Raw genomic sequence first — 18852 nt, forward strand, 5'->3', positions numbered from 1 at the left:
AAAAACAAATTTTATCAGTAAATACATAATATTAAAAGTAATAATAATAAATAGTTGGTTTTCAACTTATGAAAGAGTTCTATTCAGATGATCCAGTCATAACTTGAAAAGGTCTATATGAATCACAAGGATATGTTAACAATTAATATGAATACTAAAACATTTAGGACTGTTTTGTTATATTTTTAACTGATTTTTAAAGATTTTACTCTTTGTTTATAATGAATTAATGCAATGTACAAATTATAACAAAATTACTGTACAGTGTACTGTAATGAAACAAGTGTACTGTGGTTCTCTGCACTTAGACAGAAACAAGTGGAGCCCTTGACTTGTGGTTTCTCCCTTAAGGGAGAAACCACAAGTAAGTAACACCTAAATTTATTATTATGCCAATACTTGGACATAATAATAAATTATGTCAAAGATTTGCACAAAGGCACCCTTCATGCACACAAAGAAATACACTAAGCATGCACATGGCTTTAAAGAACCAAAACTGAAATGACCTATTAAATTTTAAGAGATCTTAAAAAACAAATTTTATCAGTAAATACATAATATTAAAAGTAATAATAATAAATAGTTGGTTTTCAACTTATGAAAGAGTTCTATTCAGATGATCCAGTCACAGCATGCCAACAGGAAGGCAAACACAGACAGTGAAAGGAGAAATTCTACAGTTCAAAACTAGCATTCCCCATGGGTATAGTAATGAAGTCTTGTTCAAGGTCTCAATATCATGGTCTTCAACAGTTTTATTTTGGTAAAGTAAGGCAGCTGAATTTGTTATTGTTTGGGAAATATTTTAGTGCTCATTGGATTCTAAAAATTTCTAGATTATTATTAGAAATTTCTAGTTAGCGTACTTCTTTGTGGACATTAAGATGCTTTCTTCACTGAGGCAAAATATGGGCATAAAATTCTGATTAGATAAATATATTTAGTTAATTATTATCTCTAGACATGCTTTTCCTGTAAACATCAAAATGAATGATGTCTAAGCATTCATACCAGATTTCAGTCACACCTAATTAGTCGCACCAGATTTTAGTTACACCTAAAGAACTTAAAATGATCTTAGTCATTTTAAGTTCTTTAGGTGTAACTCAGTGTTCTGAACATAATAATTTCCTCGTTAGTACTACTTACAAACCTGTGTTCATGCAGCAATGAGAGTGGCCTGCTAACAAAAGCCTCAGTCCTGTTATTTTAAGTCTTTATCAGACTAAAAGTGAACATTTGTGGTAAGGTAATTCTACGGTATCCAATAAGTTTTGATAAGCAATGATAAGTACAATTACTGTTATGTTATTAAAAAGCAGCTAACTGACTAATGAAGGCTCCACAGACTGCTGTGCTACTTGTACCATACTCTAGGTTTCCTTGCCAAAAGGAAAAAAGTTTTTTTTTTAAAGTTATGTTCAGAGGAAAAAAATTTATATAGACAGACCCAACTTACATTAATTATCTTGAAAGGATATGGAAAAAACTGAGTTATAAGCATCTACATTACCCGCACACCACTATAATAGTGGTCTTCTGCAAGACAGATAGCTCACTAGCTCAAACATGTATCTTCCTCAGTCTCACTTTGCATACATTTGAACATGCTGAATTTTTTAGTAGTCCTATAATATTTATCAAGCTATATAAAACATTGCATTAAAATCATATGAATTGGTTTGTGTAACCAATTTGTCCATAGTCTGCACATATTTGAAGTAAGTATGAATCTTTTGGAGTTGACTGAAAAACCAGTGAAGTCTTTGTTGCTTCTTTATGTTGTCCATTGTGCTTCTTTGTACACTATCCTTCATGTATGATTTCTGCTAATTCTTTTGTTTAGCATCTTCAGAGTATGCCACCCTAAAAAATTTCTACCTTATAGTTACCACTCATCAACATGGTTCACAGACAATTCATTGTAGAAATATTTATCGCTCAAACTATTAATCGTGGAAAAAATTCACTGAAAATATTATTCACTAGAAAATTGAAATGATATGCACTGATACCGATAGAAGAAAAGTAAATGCAGTGCAAGATAAATTTTGTAAAATATAGTTTTTTTTTTTTTATCTGTTGATGTATTATTTGTCATCATCATCATCAAATTCTTGCCATGTACCCTCAAGGGGTATATCATTACTAACTTCCTATCTACAATTTTCTTCCAAATCAGTCTGTTACTTGTCAAGACACCAACATTATCAGATCTTATATTTCTATCGGCTAAGGCACTTTGTACCATATCAATCCACCTATATCTTGGTCTTCTTCTGTGTCGTTTTGCTGCCAACCTGGCAGAAAACACTTGTTTTCCTAATCTTTCTTCGCCCATTCTGTTTAAGTGACCATACAACATGAGATTAGCTCTGCTAACGCATTCCTGGATGCTGACAATGTCAAGTTCTTTCCTAATATCCTCGTTTTTAATATGATATAGCCATTGATGCCATCTTTCATGCCTCTAATCTTTCTTAGGACTCTCATATCTGCAGTCTCTAGTCTTTGGTCAAATGTTTTACTTCTGACCCACTTCTCAGATCCATAAGTTATTATTATTATTATTATTATTATTACGGGTATCTCCATGGAGTCAGTAGACTCATCGCGGGAGACCCAAACTAGCAAAACAATATCTGTCATATCTCTTCTTGAATTCATTTACAGACGAAGAGCTCACAACTAAGTCAGGCAATGAATTCCACTCATTCACCACCCTCCAGGCAAAAAACCTTGTTCTGACACCTTTGTTAACCACACTCTTCTTTAATTTCCAGAGATGACCTCTTGTTCTTCCATCACTTTCACACAGCTGAAACATTTCCCCTGCATCAATCCTATAAAAACCTTTTAGTAATTTGAATGTTTCTATCATATCCCCTCTTCTTCGCCTATCAACCAATCTCTGCAATCCACAAGCTCTCAATCTATCAATGTAGGGAGCATTTTTTATATCACTCACCAACTTGGTCACTCTTCTCTGAACCCTCTCCACAGCCTCCTCATCTCCAAGGAATCCAGGTGACCAGACCTGAGCACAGTAATCCAAATGTGGAAGTATCAATGCTTTATAAAGTTAAAACTGGTTTGAACACTGTCTTGTATACAGCTAATTTACTGTTCCGACAAATTTCTCCCTTATTCCATATGAATTTATTCAATTGACTTCCAACCATACCAGCTTTGTTGATTCTGTTGTCTATTTCTATATTTAATTTACCATCTTCACTAAAAATTGTGCCTAAGTAGCTGAAATGTTTTAATTGTTTCACAGGTTCTCCATTCACAACACAGTTGACATTTTCAATGATTCTGCCTATTTTCATTGCTGACCTTCATACCATATCTATAACAACAGTTATTCAATTTAGTCAGAGAATCTTGCAGACTTCTAGCAGATTTATTTAGAAGTATAACATCATCTGCATAAAGCAAAGAGCTGACATTAATCTCCAATTTTGATATCATGTTTAATATCACTTTCCTTCATAATGTGATCCATATAGATAATGAATAACAGAGGGGATAATGTACATCCTTGTCTCACACCAGATTTAACATTAAACCATCTTCCTGCACTTCTTTCAATTCTAACTGCCGACTTACAACTCAAATACAGACTAAGTATTGCTTGATATAATGCCCCATTGACACCATATAACTGCAGCGTATTGAATAGTTTCTCTCTTGGTTCCTTGTCATATGCCTTTTCCAGATCGACAAAACTTAAATACAGATCTTTGTTATATTCTCATGTTTTTTCGACCATTTGTCGTAAAGTAAAGATCTGATCCTGCCAGCCTCTATTTTGCCCGAATCCAGCTTGTTCTTCACCAAGCTTCTCAACTGTTTCTAAAGTATACTTGCATATATCTTACCAGGAACACTCAGTAATGAAATGCCTCTATAATTCTCATGTTCAGTTTTATTTCCCTTTTTATTTATGCTCTACTCCAATCATCTGGAATTCGTCCATATGTCCAGCTCTTCTGAACTATGCAGTGCAGCCACTGTAAGAGTTTTATACCACCATACTTCAGCATTTCTGGTCGAATATCATCTACTCCTGCTGCCTTTCCACATTTCAAGCCTCTGATGGCTTTTTCTACTTCAAGTATGGATATGTATTCCTGAATGCATACCTGGTCAGTGTTTTTTTACCACTGTGCTGTCATCACTGCTTGCTTCATTTAGCAGTTTTTCAAAGTAATTACTCCACACTTAAAGGATATCTTTTTCTCCTGTTTTCATATTACCCTGTATCATCTCTAACTCCTTTTACAGCATTCTTTCCTCCATTTCTAAGCTTCTTCAACAACCTGCAGAATATCTTACCATCTTCTTGATATTTATTTTCTATGTTCTTGCCAAAGTCCTGCCATGACTTTTGTTTAGCTAGCTTTACACAGTGTTTAGCTTTCTTACATTTGTCTCTGTATTCTCTAAGAGCACAAGCTGACTTATTTGCCAAGAACTTTTGATATGCTTTCTTCTTTTCCTTCACTGCCTCTTTAACTTCCTGTGTCCACATTGGAGTTCTGATTTTTCTATACTTGCAGACAACCTCACCACATGCCTCTCTGGCTGAATCAATCAGGGTTTCCTTCAAGGCTTGCCACTGAATCTCCAAGGTTTGATTCCTGTTCTCAAACTCTTTCATTTTTTTTCAATAATATTTATGTATTTTAGTCTACAATTCACATCTGAGAGTTGCTCAACTTTTATTTGCTTTAAAACTTTCTTACATGTTATTCATTTCAATATGAAATTCAATTTTATCCTGCTCAAGACTAAATAATGATTACTTTCAATTTCAAATCCTCTGTACACTCTGGTGTCCTGCACCAGGGAGAAAACATCACTATCAAAAATAACGTAGTGAATGAGACTTTTCTTATTCCTTGCCTCTTCACTCAATGTGAATTTGTGCACATTTTTATGTTGGAACATGGTGTTAGTAATAACCAGTCCATGTCCTGAGCAGAAATCTAACAGCTATTTGCCATTATTATTAGCTTTGCTCTTTTCTCCAAATTTTCCCAAAATATTTTTGTATGTCTGACAATCATTTCCTACTCTTCTATTTAGATCCCCAACAAGGACCAACTTTTCCTTTTTCATTGTGTCAGTTGCTTTTTCTAAAGCATCAAAAAATTCCTCCACTTCTACCTTAGTAGAACCTTCTGTGGGACCACCATAGGCACGAATAAGTCTCATTGTCCAATTCCCCATTCTGATATTTGCCCACATCACTCTACTTGAGACTGCCTGCCATTCTAGAAGATGAGCCTCATATTTTGTGTTGAATACTATGGCTACTCATTCTTTTCCTTGATTGTCATTTCCTGAATATAACATTTTATATTTATTGTTCAGAAAGATCTCACCAGTTTTTGTCTTTTTTGTTTCAGTCACCCCTATTATGTCGATCTGGTACTTATCTAATTCCTCAGCTAGCTCCATTTCTTTGCACCATTCAGGCTTCTTATGTTGATAGTACTGATCTTTAACTCTGGTGATGTTGAGTTGGGGTGTATTTTCAGATTTGTTCCAGTAGTTGACTTTTCGCTGGTTTCCTGGTAAAAGGGGCCTTGTTTAACCAGGTGATGTCCCAGCCAGCATGAAATTTTGTCATGTTGTACCATTATTTTTTATTTTTGTTTAACCAATCTTCTTCTTCTACGCGTTATTCCCGCTTCCTATGCAGGGTCCGCGTGTTACTTTTTTTTTTTTTAGATGCGACTTCTTGTTAGTACTACTCCCAACCGACCCGTCGCCTGGTCTGCCGCTGGGGGGTTTAACTATTTTGGTTTAACCAATAAGAATACAATTTGGTCAGCTAAATCCCAAATTTCCAGCCCATCCTCATTCATTCAGTATCCAAGTAGATACCCAACAGGGTGCACCACGAGAAGGTGAGGATTGGACATTAGGTCAGAAGCCCTGGTCGGTTCTCCGCATTCCTTTAAAGGCTAATGTGAAGGTCTCCTCATAGTTATACAGCTTTGACCCTTAAGCACCCCTGTATTATTTGTTTAGATTTTAATTAAATTTTCATATTTTTATTCTTATACAATGAAAGTAATATATTTATTGATCAGCGAGTTTCCTAATTTCTCTTTCATTTAACTTGGTTCAGAAATCCTGCTAAAATACCATGACCAAACATGGAAACTATGCAAGCCACTTCAAGGCTTCCAATAAGAAGTGCTGTGGTCTCACATCAGATGACAAAATTCATCTCTTAACTAAAAACAATTACAAACATCCATGTCCACTGAGAGTTTCAAATCCACAGCTCATTGGTGGGAGAGAGTACACTATCTAGTCAGCTGTTAACGGCATGATATTTCTGATTACAGTTTATTTTTTAACATTTCACAAGAGAAGTAATTAATTACGTATTCCATTTTGGGAGCATGCATCTACCATGCCACCTTCTGAATTAGTTGAGATAAAAAAAAAAATATATCAGAGGTGGATGGGTGTCTAAATGTGCAGAACAGAAAAATAGTGACTGGCTAGAAGAATATTTTTAAATATTGTGCCCTTTCTCCTTCACTATTCTTAAATATTTTATTCTCTCTAATAACTATTCTAACTATTAATAATTAGAATAGTTAATAGAAAGATAAACAGTTAACTATAAATATTAGTTGGCTATAACAGTTATCCCTAAATATTTTTAAATATGGTGCTCTTTCTCCCTAACCATCCTATCCCAGTTTTGTAATAATTAATATTCCACCTACAGAACCTGTAGTAAGAAAGAATACAGTAAACTCTTGATTTAACAGACCCTGATTCAACAGACTTCGGATTTAATGGACATAATTTGATAAATAAATACAGATAATGAAATAATTAATAAAAAAATAAATAATAAGATGGTTAATCGGAAGTGATCGACAGTGTTTATAAATTGTGTCTTCAAATACATTTGCGTATATTTGTGATATTTCATGCATATTCGTAATAGTTCGTGCGCATGCATGTGCTCTGGCTCGGTAGCATAATGTAAAGTGCAAAACTACCAAGAAGATATCGTGAAAATCTCTCCTGAAGATTTACATCTTCAGGAGAGATTTGGAAGAATAAAATGTATCTTCCTTCCTCCAAACCATTTCTATAATACAGCCTATAGATCAGGGAGTCATTGTTGCCTGCAAGAGGTTGTATAAGAAGTTTCTTGAAGAGGTTATGGTTGTCTTGGAGAACAAAAATGATCCCAAAGAAAAAAAGAAGATACAAGAGGAGCCAGGACACTTCAAAATTTGCGTGCGTACAACATTAGCTAATGGCTGGACCAAGTTACCGAACGGGAGTGAACCAGAATACGATTTCAGAGGTTTTGAAACCTCTGATTTCCATGAAACATTGATGCAAGCTGGTGATCATGTCAGTGAGAATGACATTGAAACAATGGCTAGACATCGACGAGGGCGATCCAGGCTACCAAATTCTCAGTCAGGAAGAGATTACTGAAGATGTTCTATGGAGTGATCAGGAGGTTGACAAGGAGGAAGAAGAAGCAGTTCCAGCTGGTCCGAAACTATCGGTGGTTAGAGAACAGATGGATGACATCATCTCGTTCATAGGTTCATCTTCAGATCCAGAGATGATTGCTTATTATGAACATTTTTGGCAATTTTGATCATTAGTTATTAAGAAACAGTATAAAAGTGGAAAGCAACTGAAGGTTGATGCTTTTTTTCAAGACCAGTCCCTCAGTAAAATGGTATTTACATAAAAATGTTCTTATTAAAATATATCAATACTGTATCACTGAAAGTGTTTTATTTTCAATACTATTCCTAAGAATCGCGATTTAACGGACTTTATTTTACGGATAACCCTTAGCCCCTAATAGTCTGTTAAATCTAGCGTTTACTGTAGTAATAACTTTATATGGAATAAAAAATTTCATAAAGCTAAATATAATCAAAATATTAAATAATATATAAAATATTTCTTTTTTTCCCAATATAGAGAAATATTTCTTTTTTTTTTTTCATATATATCCACAAAGAATTTTCGTGTGATTAATTTTCCCCATGACAAATAGTCTGTGAGACAAGTTTTCCCAGCAATAATGAACTGTTGCCGATCATTTTCCCATGATGAATTGTCCGGACACTCATCAACAGCAGACCATGATGTTTGACAATGCCTATCTGGATATAAAATATCAAAAAAAAAAAAAAAAAAAAGAAAGTTATTAAATAATCCTTTCTTTTTGGCTCTTTTCTTCGAGCAATACTGTGCATTATAAAATGACTGCAGTCAACTGACCGTTAGGTGGGAGATGAATTTCATTGTCCAGTGCGAGACCACCACCCTGCTTATTGGAGAGCTGAAGTGACTTGAAAAAGTTCGATGTTTGGTCTTCAGAGCAGGGTTTCTAGACTATGAATAAAATAAATTACAAAAATACAAAAAAGATATATACAGCATTGATAAAAATAGAAAAAAAAATATCCTTAGCCCACCCGATATAACAAAGGTACTAAATAGGTTTGCAAATAACCTTTCGTGGATGAGGACAATATAAAAATCTTTCTCTTACCATCAAATCTGTCTTGTCATTTGATGTTATAACTAACAAAATGTTAATGCTTTCATTCATGTTTTATCCACAATAACATTAGTTGTATGCCTTTTTCAAAACTGAAGAACCAAAATGAAGATTGGTAATGCTGCTGATACCATATGTACTATATAGGTTTGTAAAAACTTTTTGAGAGCCTCCATAGCCCAGCTGGTATATACGAAGCCTGCTGTTTGAAAAGACTTGGGTTCAATTCTCATCAGTGACATGAGAAACTTTTATCTGGTCACTTTTGACAAAAGGTGAGTTAGCTGGTCTGATACAGAGATAGGGGGTTTTTTCACCTGGAAGACTGGGTTTTTCGTCACCCAGAACAGGCAAACCGGCCTTGTGAACACACATGGATACAGTTATGAATACTGTTCTTAGAAGATGCAGCAAGGAATGATGGACCAGCCATTAAATTTGTCGGGAACCCCTCATTAAGGGACTTTACCCATCCTAAAGGGATGGATGAGATCAATCAGCCAAATAACCTTTCGTGGATGACGCCAATATATATATATAAAAAGGAAACACTTCCTCCTACCATCAAAATAGGTCTTCTCATTTGATTTTATAACTAACAAATGTTAATGCTTTCATTCATGTTTAATTCACAATAACCATTAGTTGTATGCCTCTGTCAAAACAGAAGTCCAAAATAAAGATTGGTGATGCTGCTGAGTTAATATTCTATTTTTTGTGAATTTTCTTTTTTAATCCTTATTATTTTACTCAAATAATACTACATATCAAACTGTAAAGTCACAAAGAAATCTAGTTTGGTCCATATCTATTCAAAGCATAAAATGCTACATTCATATGTGCCAACTACTTATACATGGAACGCCATGTGTGTGAGAGGAACATACAGAATAATACAAGTGCTTGGTGTGGCATAAAGCCAAGAGATTTACTGAAATTTACTGGACTGTTCAAATCATAATACCTAATTAAAAAGACCTGTGTGGTTCATTTTGAGATCAAATGCATCCATAAAAAGCAATGAAGAAAATTATATACATGAAATGAAAATGTTAACATTAAACAGTGAATATACCAAATTTTATAACAAATGGGAATTTTATAAGAATGGGAAAGTTTCTGAAATGAAGGAAATAGTGTTGTATGGTGACTCGTTATTAAGAGGGGTGATAGATGGCAGTGTAACTAAATCGTTACCGGGTGCGAAATTTAAGGATGTAAGTGAGAGTATTAGAGTGCAAAAACAGAGGGTGAAAGAATTAATAATTGTGGTGGGTACGAATGAATTGAAAGGTGATACATTTTTTATGAGAGAGGACTTGAAAGTATTGTTAAAGGTAGCGAAAGAAAAGAGTGACAGAGTTAGAATGGTTAGTCTGTTGCCACGGTATGACAGAGAGGAGTTTAGGAGGAGGGCCATAATCGCAAATTACATTATGCGCAGGTTATGCAGACGGTGTGGTGTGGAATGAGTTTGAAGGGCGAAAGGACTTATACAAGATGGATGGCCTGCATTTGAATGGACTTGGTGTGCGGAGACTGGAAAGAGTGTTGCTGAATGAAGTGAAAATGGATGTGCAAAACCAGGGAAACTAGAACTACCAAGGAGGGGGGGGGGGAATGGATATGCAGACATCAGTGAGACAGATGAGTGTAAGAATGTATATAATGTACCCGAGCCAGCACTAAGGACAAAAAATGGGAATGGGTCATTTAGAATAACGCATCAATATAGGGGTGGGACTAAGGGATCACTGCATTTCATGTATACTAATGCCAGGAGTATTAGGAACAAGAAGGAAGAATTTTTGGCCTTGATTGGCTCTTCCTGGACACAGGTTATTGGCATTAGTGAAACATGGCTGACGGAAGATGATATAGTTAGTGGGATAGAATGTGTAGGTTATAGTGTGTTTAGGAGGGACAGAGAGAATAAAATGGGGGGAGGGGTATTATTGATGATAGCTGATGAACTGGAGCCAAGGAGAATTGAAGTTGTATCGCAGATTATTGAAAGGAGCTCATTTGAGGCTATTTGGTGTGAGATTGAGACTGGCAGAATAAAATATACAGTTGAGTGCTGCTATAGACAAGGTGATGGAATAGATGGTGAAGATAGTATGCATAGGGAAATTGATGAAATGAGTGGAAGGAGGGTAATTATTATGGGGGATTTCAACTATGGTAACATTGATTGGAAGGAGGAGAGGACACATGTGAGGAAGGAAAAGGATTTTATTCAATTATTAAGGGATAACTATCTGAGACAGCACGTAATTGAAAATACTAGGGGTGTGAGAGTGCTTGAACTGGTAACAGCATCTGAGAATTTGACTGTAATGAATATGACCATGTTGCCACCTATTGGTGAGAGTGATCATAAGGTCTTGACCTGGGAGGTGGCTAAAGGTGTGGAATTTTCGATTAAAACAGGGTATATGTGGAATTACCATGCTGGCAAATATGACAAGCTTAGGAGATTGCTTGGATCAGTGCTATGGCATGTACAACTACAAGGGCTGGACGTCGATAGAGCATGGGAAGTGGTCAAGGAGCATTTACAGGAGGTTATGGCCGATTGTATACCTAGGTTCCGAATAGTAAAACAAGTAGGGGTTAAATGGATGAATAACTCCAATAAGCTTGAGCTGCAAAAAAAGAAACAACTGTGGAGGGAATTTAAAGAAAGGGGTGACCTGCAGGCACACGAATGGTATACAGTGCAGGCCAGAAAGGTAACGAGTGTGGTAAAAAAAGCAAAATCGGATTATGAAAGGAAACTAGCTATGCAAGCAAAAGAGAATCCCAAACGGTTTTTTCAATATGCTGATGTTTTATAACAAGCTGATGTTTGCTGATGTTTTATAACAAGGTGACGGCTGAACTGGATAAGGGAAATGGGTTTACAGTGATACTGCTGGACGTGGCAAAGGCGTTTGACAGGATACCACATGGAATACTAATCCGTAAACTACAACATATGGGAATTGATATAGGGTTGGTGAGATGGATAGGTGGTTGGTTGATGGAGAGATATCAAAGAGTAGTTTATTCAGGAGTAGAGTCCAAAAGACGGCCTGTGACTAGTGGTGTGCCGCAGGGTTCTGTTCTTGGACCACTGCTGTTTAATCTGTTCATTAACAATATAGGGAAGGATCTAAGTGGAACAATTCATTTGTTCGCTGATGATGCAAAGTTGGGTAGGGCAATAGTGAATGCAGAAGATGTCAAAGTCTTGCAGGATGACTTAGATAGATTGGAGTTCTGGGCTAAGGAGAACAGATGTCAATTTAATGTGACAAAATGTAAGGTTATGCATTTTGGGGTGAAAAGATTAGCAGCAGTATACCACATTGGTGGAACTGTACTCCAAGAGATTGATGAGGTCAGGGACTTGGGAGTGTTGGTGGATAGGGAGATGAAGTTTAGGAGGCACATTGCAAAAGTAGCTAAATCAGCTCATCAACTCACTTGGTTGTTGAAAAATACCTTGACGAGCAGAGACAAGCAAGTTATTGTATCTCTGTACCGAGCCTTAATAAGACCTCATCTCGACTACTGTGCCCAGATTTGGTCACCTTGGTTCCGTCTTGATGGGGAGGAGGTGGAGAGGATCCAGAGGCGAGTGACTAAGATGATAACAAGTCTATGGAATGAACCATATGAGAACAGGTTGAAGATTTGTGGGTTGCAGAAACTAGTTGATAAGCAGAAAAGGGGAGATATGATTGAGACATTCAAATTGCTAAAGGGATTCTATAGGATTAATTCAGAGGATATTTTTGAGATCAGGACTGGTGGTGGGAGAACTAGGGGACACCTATGGAGGCTGGGCAAGAGTGTGGTTACCAGGGGTGTTAGAGCTGGGTTCTTTAGTTTTAGAGTGGTAAATGAGTGGAATAAGCTGCCAGAGTCTGTTGTGGGTGCTATGACGGTGAACGAGTTCAAGGCAAGGTATGATAGATACTGTGAGAATGAAATCGCATAGTTGTGTGGACATGATGTTTAGGGCCTTCCTCGATGAGTCTAAGGACTCCTGGAGTCGCCCGAAATAATAATAATAATAATAAATATTTCTCAAGGTTAAAATAATCATGCACTTTTAAATAGGAGGTGACAAATTAAAGTAGTGCTTTGATTAAGAAGGCACATTTGAGAACTAAGCTGGGTGTTATAATAAACTGATAAGAGAGCACTGGCAAAAGAAATTGCATGAAAAGAAGTCAAAGAATGTTTGAAAGAAATTATATATATAACTATCCCCAGAGTTATGGAGAATAAATCTATTTAACTACATGGGAGTTAAACAGATAAATAAAACTTTATGAGGTTTGTGCCAGGCAGTTTCTGCATGTGTGTAAACTGTTGGCAGGAACTAGCTTTAATGTACATATGTCACTTCCACATCAAGCAGTCTTGTTTTCACAAAATATATATGGCACATTAGTTGCAACTTTTTCAGTGGAATTTTATTTGTAAAATTATCATTCGTGAAATGTCATAAAGATATCAAAATTCTCAAATAGAATATGAACTGATTTTAAATTATACACTGCTTGGAAAAAAAAGCCAATGAACACCATAGAGTGTGAGGAACAAACAGCAATGGCACCCACTTTTATAAAATATAGAACCTCCTTTCACTGCGATTACTGCAGCAATCCTACAGGTCATACTTTACATAAGCGTACAATAGCAATCAATGGGAATTAGACCATTCTTCTTGTAGGCATGCAATGAGGTCCTGGACTGTGGTGAAGCAGGCATCCCTTGACCTCAACCCAACGCTCCAGTTCATCTCGCACATGTTGAGATTAGGGCTCTGTGAAGGCTAGGCAAGTGTGGCAACATTCATCTCCACAAATCATACAGTTGCAGCAGCAGCCTTATGACACGGTGCATTGTCTTTCTGAAAGAGACAATGGTCAGTTCCATAGAAATGCCACAAAGTAGGAAGCATTAAATTGTCCAGAAAGTTCAGATGCCTCTCAAGAGTTCAAGAGGCCCCAGATTTCTGTTCAAACAGAGATCTGGAGGTAAAGTATGAAAATCAGAACCATACCATCACACCACCAATTCTTAATTTCATAATTGGGGTTATGCACTCTGGTAAGAGACATTCACTGGGCATCCACCACACCCGCCCATCTGCTCGGTAGAGGATGAAGCATGTTTTGTCACTCCACAGCAGCTTTCCAAGCTTTCCTGTTCCATTATCACACTCTTTGCACTACTGAAGATGATACTACATGTTGGGTCAGGGACTTGCATATTATAGTCTTACTATGGAAATCCTTGGTTCTGAATATTTTTTGTGCAGATTCGTGTTCCAACCAATGACTGGAACTCTGCATTCAACATGTCAGCTGATGAATGGCAGTTTTTACATATTATCCTTCGTAGAATCCTACGGTCATGTTCTGTGAGGGTGGCGGGTTGTCCACTGTGGGTAGCACCTACAGTTGACTCCCTGGGCTTCCATCTCAGTATAGTATCACTGATTTGTCATCAATTTGCTGAACAGATAGGCCTGCAACATGACATCCTATCACAATACTTCTTTCAAACTCTGTCAGTTCTCTTCTCGCAACCATTTCACCCACAGTTGCACTAACTTTGAAGCATCATATTCCTTCAATTTATACAGGCTACAAACATGTAACATGATGCATCTTGGAATACATGTGTAGAGGCTTAAGTGCTGTGAGGACATCATGTTGGAGGCTTAATGGATTTTTTACAACACTCAAAAAGAATTAAATTAATCTCTATCACTACAGTTAAATTCTATTTTAATTTAATTCTTTTTGAGTGTTGTAAAAAATCCATTAAGCCTCCAACATGAAGATGCATCTTGCCTATGGGGGGTGTCCATTGACCTCTTTCCAAGCAGTAAAGCACTTGTTGAGGATAGAATGTTTTTTCACAGTATAAGAACATTTTTATTCCACTATTCTGAAGAAACAAAAGCAGTGATTAAAAATGAATCCTGCTATATATTATAAGTGGAGTGCATCTGTTTATCTCCAACAAAATACTAGAATATGCAAGACATATTTTACTAATAAGATAGAAGGGCCACTGACAAAAAAAAAGTTATGATCAAACTTAGGATTCAACTTTTACAGGGTAGATAATTCCAATGATGATGATTGGAAATTATGTCTATATTACTATGTAAAAAAGTGTATACTGATCATCAGTGAATAAAAGAGAAGTTTCAGAAAAACAAAGCAAAATATAAATAAATGATATTAGTAAATACACATAAGCACAACCAATTGTACAAAATGATTTGTTGCTCCATCAAGCCACATTTATTCCTGCGATACTTTGATCAATCATCTGATGAACATTATTAGTTCACTGGATTGGCCCCTCCCTATATTCATTAAATGAGATACCAAATGTATACAGTACAGCCATAGTTTATTGTTGGTTAGTTATTTATATATTTCAAAAACAAATCTTTTTCACTCCACAAATAATTTTTTTTTTAATTATGCCATCATAAATGCACATATGCATGTTTGAAGTTTATAGAATCATGTTATTTGCTCCACCGAGCAACATATATGATGCACATATAATAACACAAATGTTAATTATTAATAATTACACTGCCAATAATGAAAGTATTTCTATATTCACACTGTTTTTTCTCTCCTTTCTATTTCCCGTTCTGACATGGTTCATTAATGATAATTCATATATTTACACTTTTAGTAATTCAAATATACCAACCAGATATAGCATTCTAATTAATTGAAATACAATTTTATGAATACAGACCATTTTAAAATAAAACTTATATTAAAGCCTACCAGTTTCGCCAGCAGACTGTCTGGCTTTTTCAAGGCGTTTATAGAAAGACATGAAACCTAGTAAATGCAAATTGAAAGGAACATAAAAAACGTTGTAAACCAACTAGTAGCTAAGGTTACACGTTCGCGTGACAGAGAGGACTTATTGTTCTTATTCATTATCACGCATGCGTGTTTGTTGTAAACGTGTAATGTGATTACTGGCTAGCTGTAGTTCAGATTGATTGAGAGAGGATCAGGTTTTTCCACGAACTGTTTAGAATTACACCCTGATTTCTGTTGAGGTATCCGCCGGTTATTGACACTATTGTGGCTTCCTTGAATAAACGATGTCTGTAGTCTCATCGAGATATGGCATGGAGCTGTTTTGCCAATCTATCGTGTGGTTAGACGTACAGAAATGATGTGCTAAGCCGGAAGAGATGCTTCTGTTGTGGTTTACATCACCAACATGTTCTTTTTGTCTAATTTCTAAACTTCGTGAAGTTTGTCCGATGTAGGCAAGACCACAGGAGCAGGGAATGTAATATACTCCCGATATATGTAGAACGGCACCTTATCTTTTGGGGATCCCAAAACTTGTCTGATGCTGGTGATTGGTTTGAAGACCACTCTGATGTTGTAGGCTCTTAGTATTCTTGCTATTTGATAAGAAATTGACTTGATGAACGGGATCACTACAGTAGAAATGTGCTGACAGTGGGATTCTTCTTGTCTGGGGTTGTCATTGTATAGATATTTTCTGATGATGTTTTGAGGATATCCATTTTGTTTACAACAAACACGCATGTGTGATATTCAATAAGAACAATAAGTCCTCTCTGTCACGCGAACGTGTAACCTTAGCTACTAGTTGGTTTACAATGTTTTTTATGTTCCTTTCAATTTGCATTTACTAGGTTTCATGCCTTTCTATAAACGCCTTGAAAAAGCCAGACAGTCTGCTGGCGAAACTGGTAGGCTTTAATATAAGTTTTATTTTAAAATGGTCCGTATTAATAAAATTGTATTTCTATTAGAAAACGACCAAATATGTATAGTTTAAATATTCTAATTAATTCTTGTTTTCTAAATGTAGTTCCATCCCCCCCTCCATTCAGATTTAGTTACAATCAAAGAACCATAAAGTTATGTGGTGCATCTGTCAATATGCAATCAATTGTGAAATTGTCTTGGAGCACAGTGTTTTTTTAATCTCACCCTGCCATATGGTTAGGGTGATGGCAAGAGAGTCTTGATCACCTCACCCTGCCAGATAGTTAGGAGGATGGCAAGAGAGTCTTGATCACCTCCATGTGAACATGTTAAAGCAAGAGCTGCACAAAAAGAAATTTGGAGACCTACAGAGAAAGAATAATCATGCCAGGAGAATGACAGTCGTGATGAGAAATGCAAAATTAACTATAAAAAGAAGTCAGCTGAGCATAACAATGGAAACCAAGGAGGGCTTTTTTTTTTATTATTTCTGTTTAATACATGAAAGGAAGATCATAAAAGAATAGTCTTACTGAATGCAAATGGAAGGAAAGTGGCAGATGCATTAAAAATTGTTAAAGTGATCACTTAAATAAGATACATATATTCCAGGCAGACCTATTAGCTTTCTGGATACTGAGCAGAAAATGAAAGGACAGAGGCAGATGAGTTAGAAATATTAAAGCTTGATATGAACATAGTAGTGGGATATCAGTGGGAGGTGAAGGAATATGCAAGATAATTATCAGTACCTGTAACCTAGCTGTTCAACTTGAGTCTATGCACAAACATGATTCCTAATGAATGGAAGAAGGTGGGCAGGATGTTCCATTATAACAAGGGTGGAGCTCAGATTAATGTAAATCAATTATAAATAAATCAGTCATTCAAAACTTCTGAAGTAGTCATTAAGATATGGTTGGGAGTAGTTAGGACTTGCATGAGGTAGGGAGATAGCACTTTGATCCTCTGTATAAGACAGTATATGTCTGTTAAACATAGGTCTTGGTTTAGTAATATGTTCAGTTAGCCAAGTTGTATAAAGAAAGTTCCACATACTTCTGGATTTTTCCCAGGTATTTGACAACATTCCACAAGGGACGTTGTTATACAAATTTCAATGAGCATTCAAAATAGTTTGTGACATAGATAGAAGAGTAGCTAGCTGAATAACAAGTGTCAGGAAGCAGCAATGCATGAAGGTGTTGAGTATAATAAGGGGAGTGACCAGGGTGTACCACAGGCTATTGTACTTGGGCTACTGTTGTTTAATTTGTAGTAGTGATCTGATGATGAAAAGTTAGAAAAGGTAATAAGAAAAAAAAATGATACAGAATCCCTACAAGATGAATTGGTTTCATTTGAAATGAGCCAATGATAATAATGTCAGTTCAAAAATTAGAGAAACCATCAGGACCAGAAGACTGCTCTTAAGACGGTTCTGATATCTCACTAACAGAAGATTACAGATGGCATCAAACATTTAGTATATATTATCTTTTTAACATAAGATATAATAATATGAACTAACTCTTCCTAGTTTATATTATACTTACAACTTTGAGCTTCCCACTGAAACAGAGCAGGGGTATATTAAAATGTGAAATATTGGTATGAAGCTGTAAATAAGTAGTTAGCTGTAAGCTTTTATCTTCAGGTTGAAATATTAACCATGCTGCAGAAAACGTTCTTCCCGGAATCAAAACAACCTGATGACTAATGTTCACCTACAATAAATGAAGTATTTTAAAAATAACAAATATTCTACACAAAATCAAATATCCTGTAAGTCTACTTTTAATTAATTCAAATGAGATAACTTTTACATGTTTTCTATTGAAATCTCAAATAGAAATTCCATTTTCCAGATTTCTTACTTTAATGTCTTACAGATTTTGAATTAGTCATTTTTGTATTATTTAATTTATGATTATTAATTAAGAATCATATTCAAAAATCGAAACAATAAATTTTACAAAAAAGTATGCTTCATGTTTATATATAACTTCACTATAACTAGTAAACAGTTAAGGATGGGGAGATAATGCACTCTGAACATGAGTCTAAGCTCTCAAAATATTAATGTCATTTAATCAATCCTCTTTATTATTAATCTGCAGTTTAGATATGCAATGTATGGAATGAGTAATATCTCTGCTCGACAGACATTAATGTGAAAATGCTATATTTGCTAATTAATAACTGCTCACATACAGACTAGATTTCTCCTTTCACTGATCAAATATGTCCTTAAGTAGTTATTCAAATAATCTATTTAACATAATAATCAATTATTGAAAGTTTTCCCACTTGGTTATACTATAAATTAAAGAGATACCAAGAAATTATATAATTGGTTTGATCCTTTATTCAAGTGTAAGGAAACAAAGTTTGCGCCTGAAGTATTTTCAGGACTAGGACAAACGCGTATATAAATGCTAATGACTTCACATCACTTGCCTTAGTATC

General features: G+C 35.6%; 1 protein-coding gene across 6 annotated transcripts in view; it reads right to left on the minus strand.

The window, feature by feature from the left end:
- Tmem131 (Transmembrane protein 131) overlaps window positions 1-18852 on the minus strand; it is a 704637-nt gene that overhangs the window by 366106 nt on the left and 319679 nt on the right. For all 6 annotated transcript variants that reach the window (XM_090406393.1, XM_090406392.1, XM_090406391.1 and 3 more), the window contains one exon: window positions 17940-18110. In XM_090406393.1, the coding sequence (XP_090262519.1) occupies window positions 17940-18110 (171 nt within the window). The remainder of the gene's footprint in view (window positions 1-17939; window positions 18111-18852) is intronic.

Source organism: Typopeltis vanoorti, chromosome 16, assembly GCF_054136105.1.
Source record: "Typopeltis vanoorti isolate ZY-2024b chromosome 16, IOZ_Tvanoo_1.0, whole genome shotgun sequence".
NCBI lineage: Eukaryota > Metazoa > Arthropoda > Arachnida > Uropygi > Thelyphonidae > Typopeltis > Typopeltis vanoorti.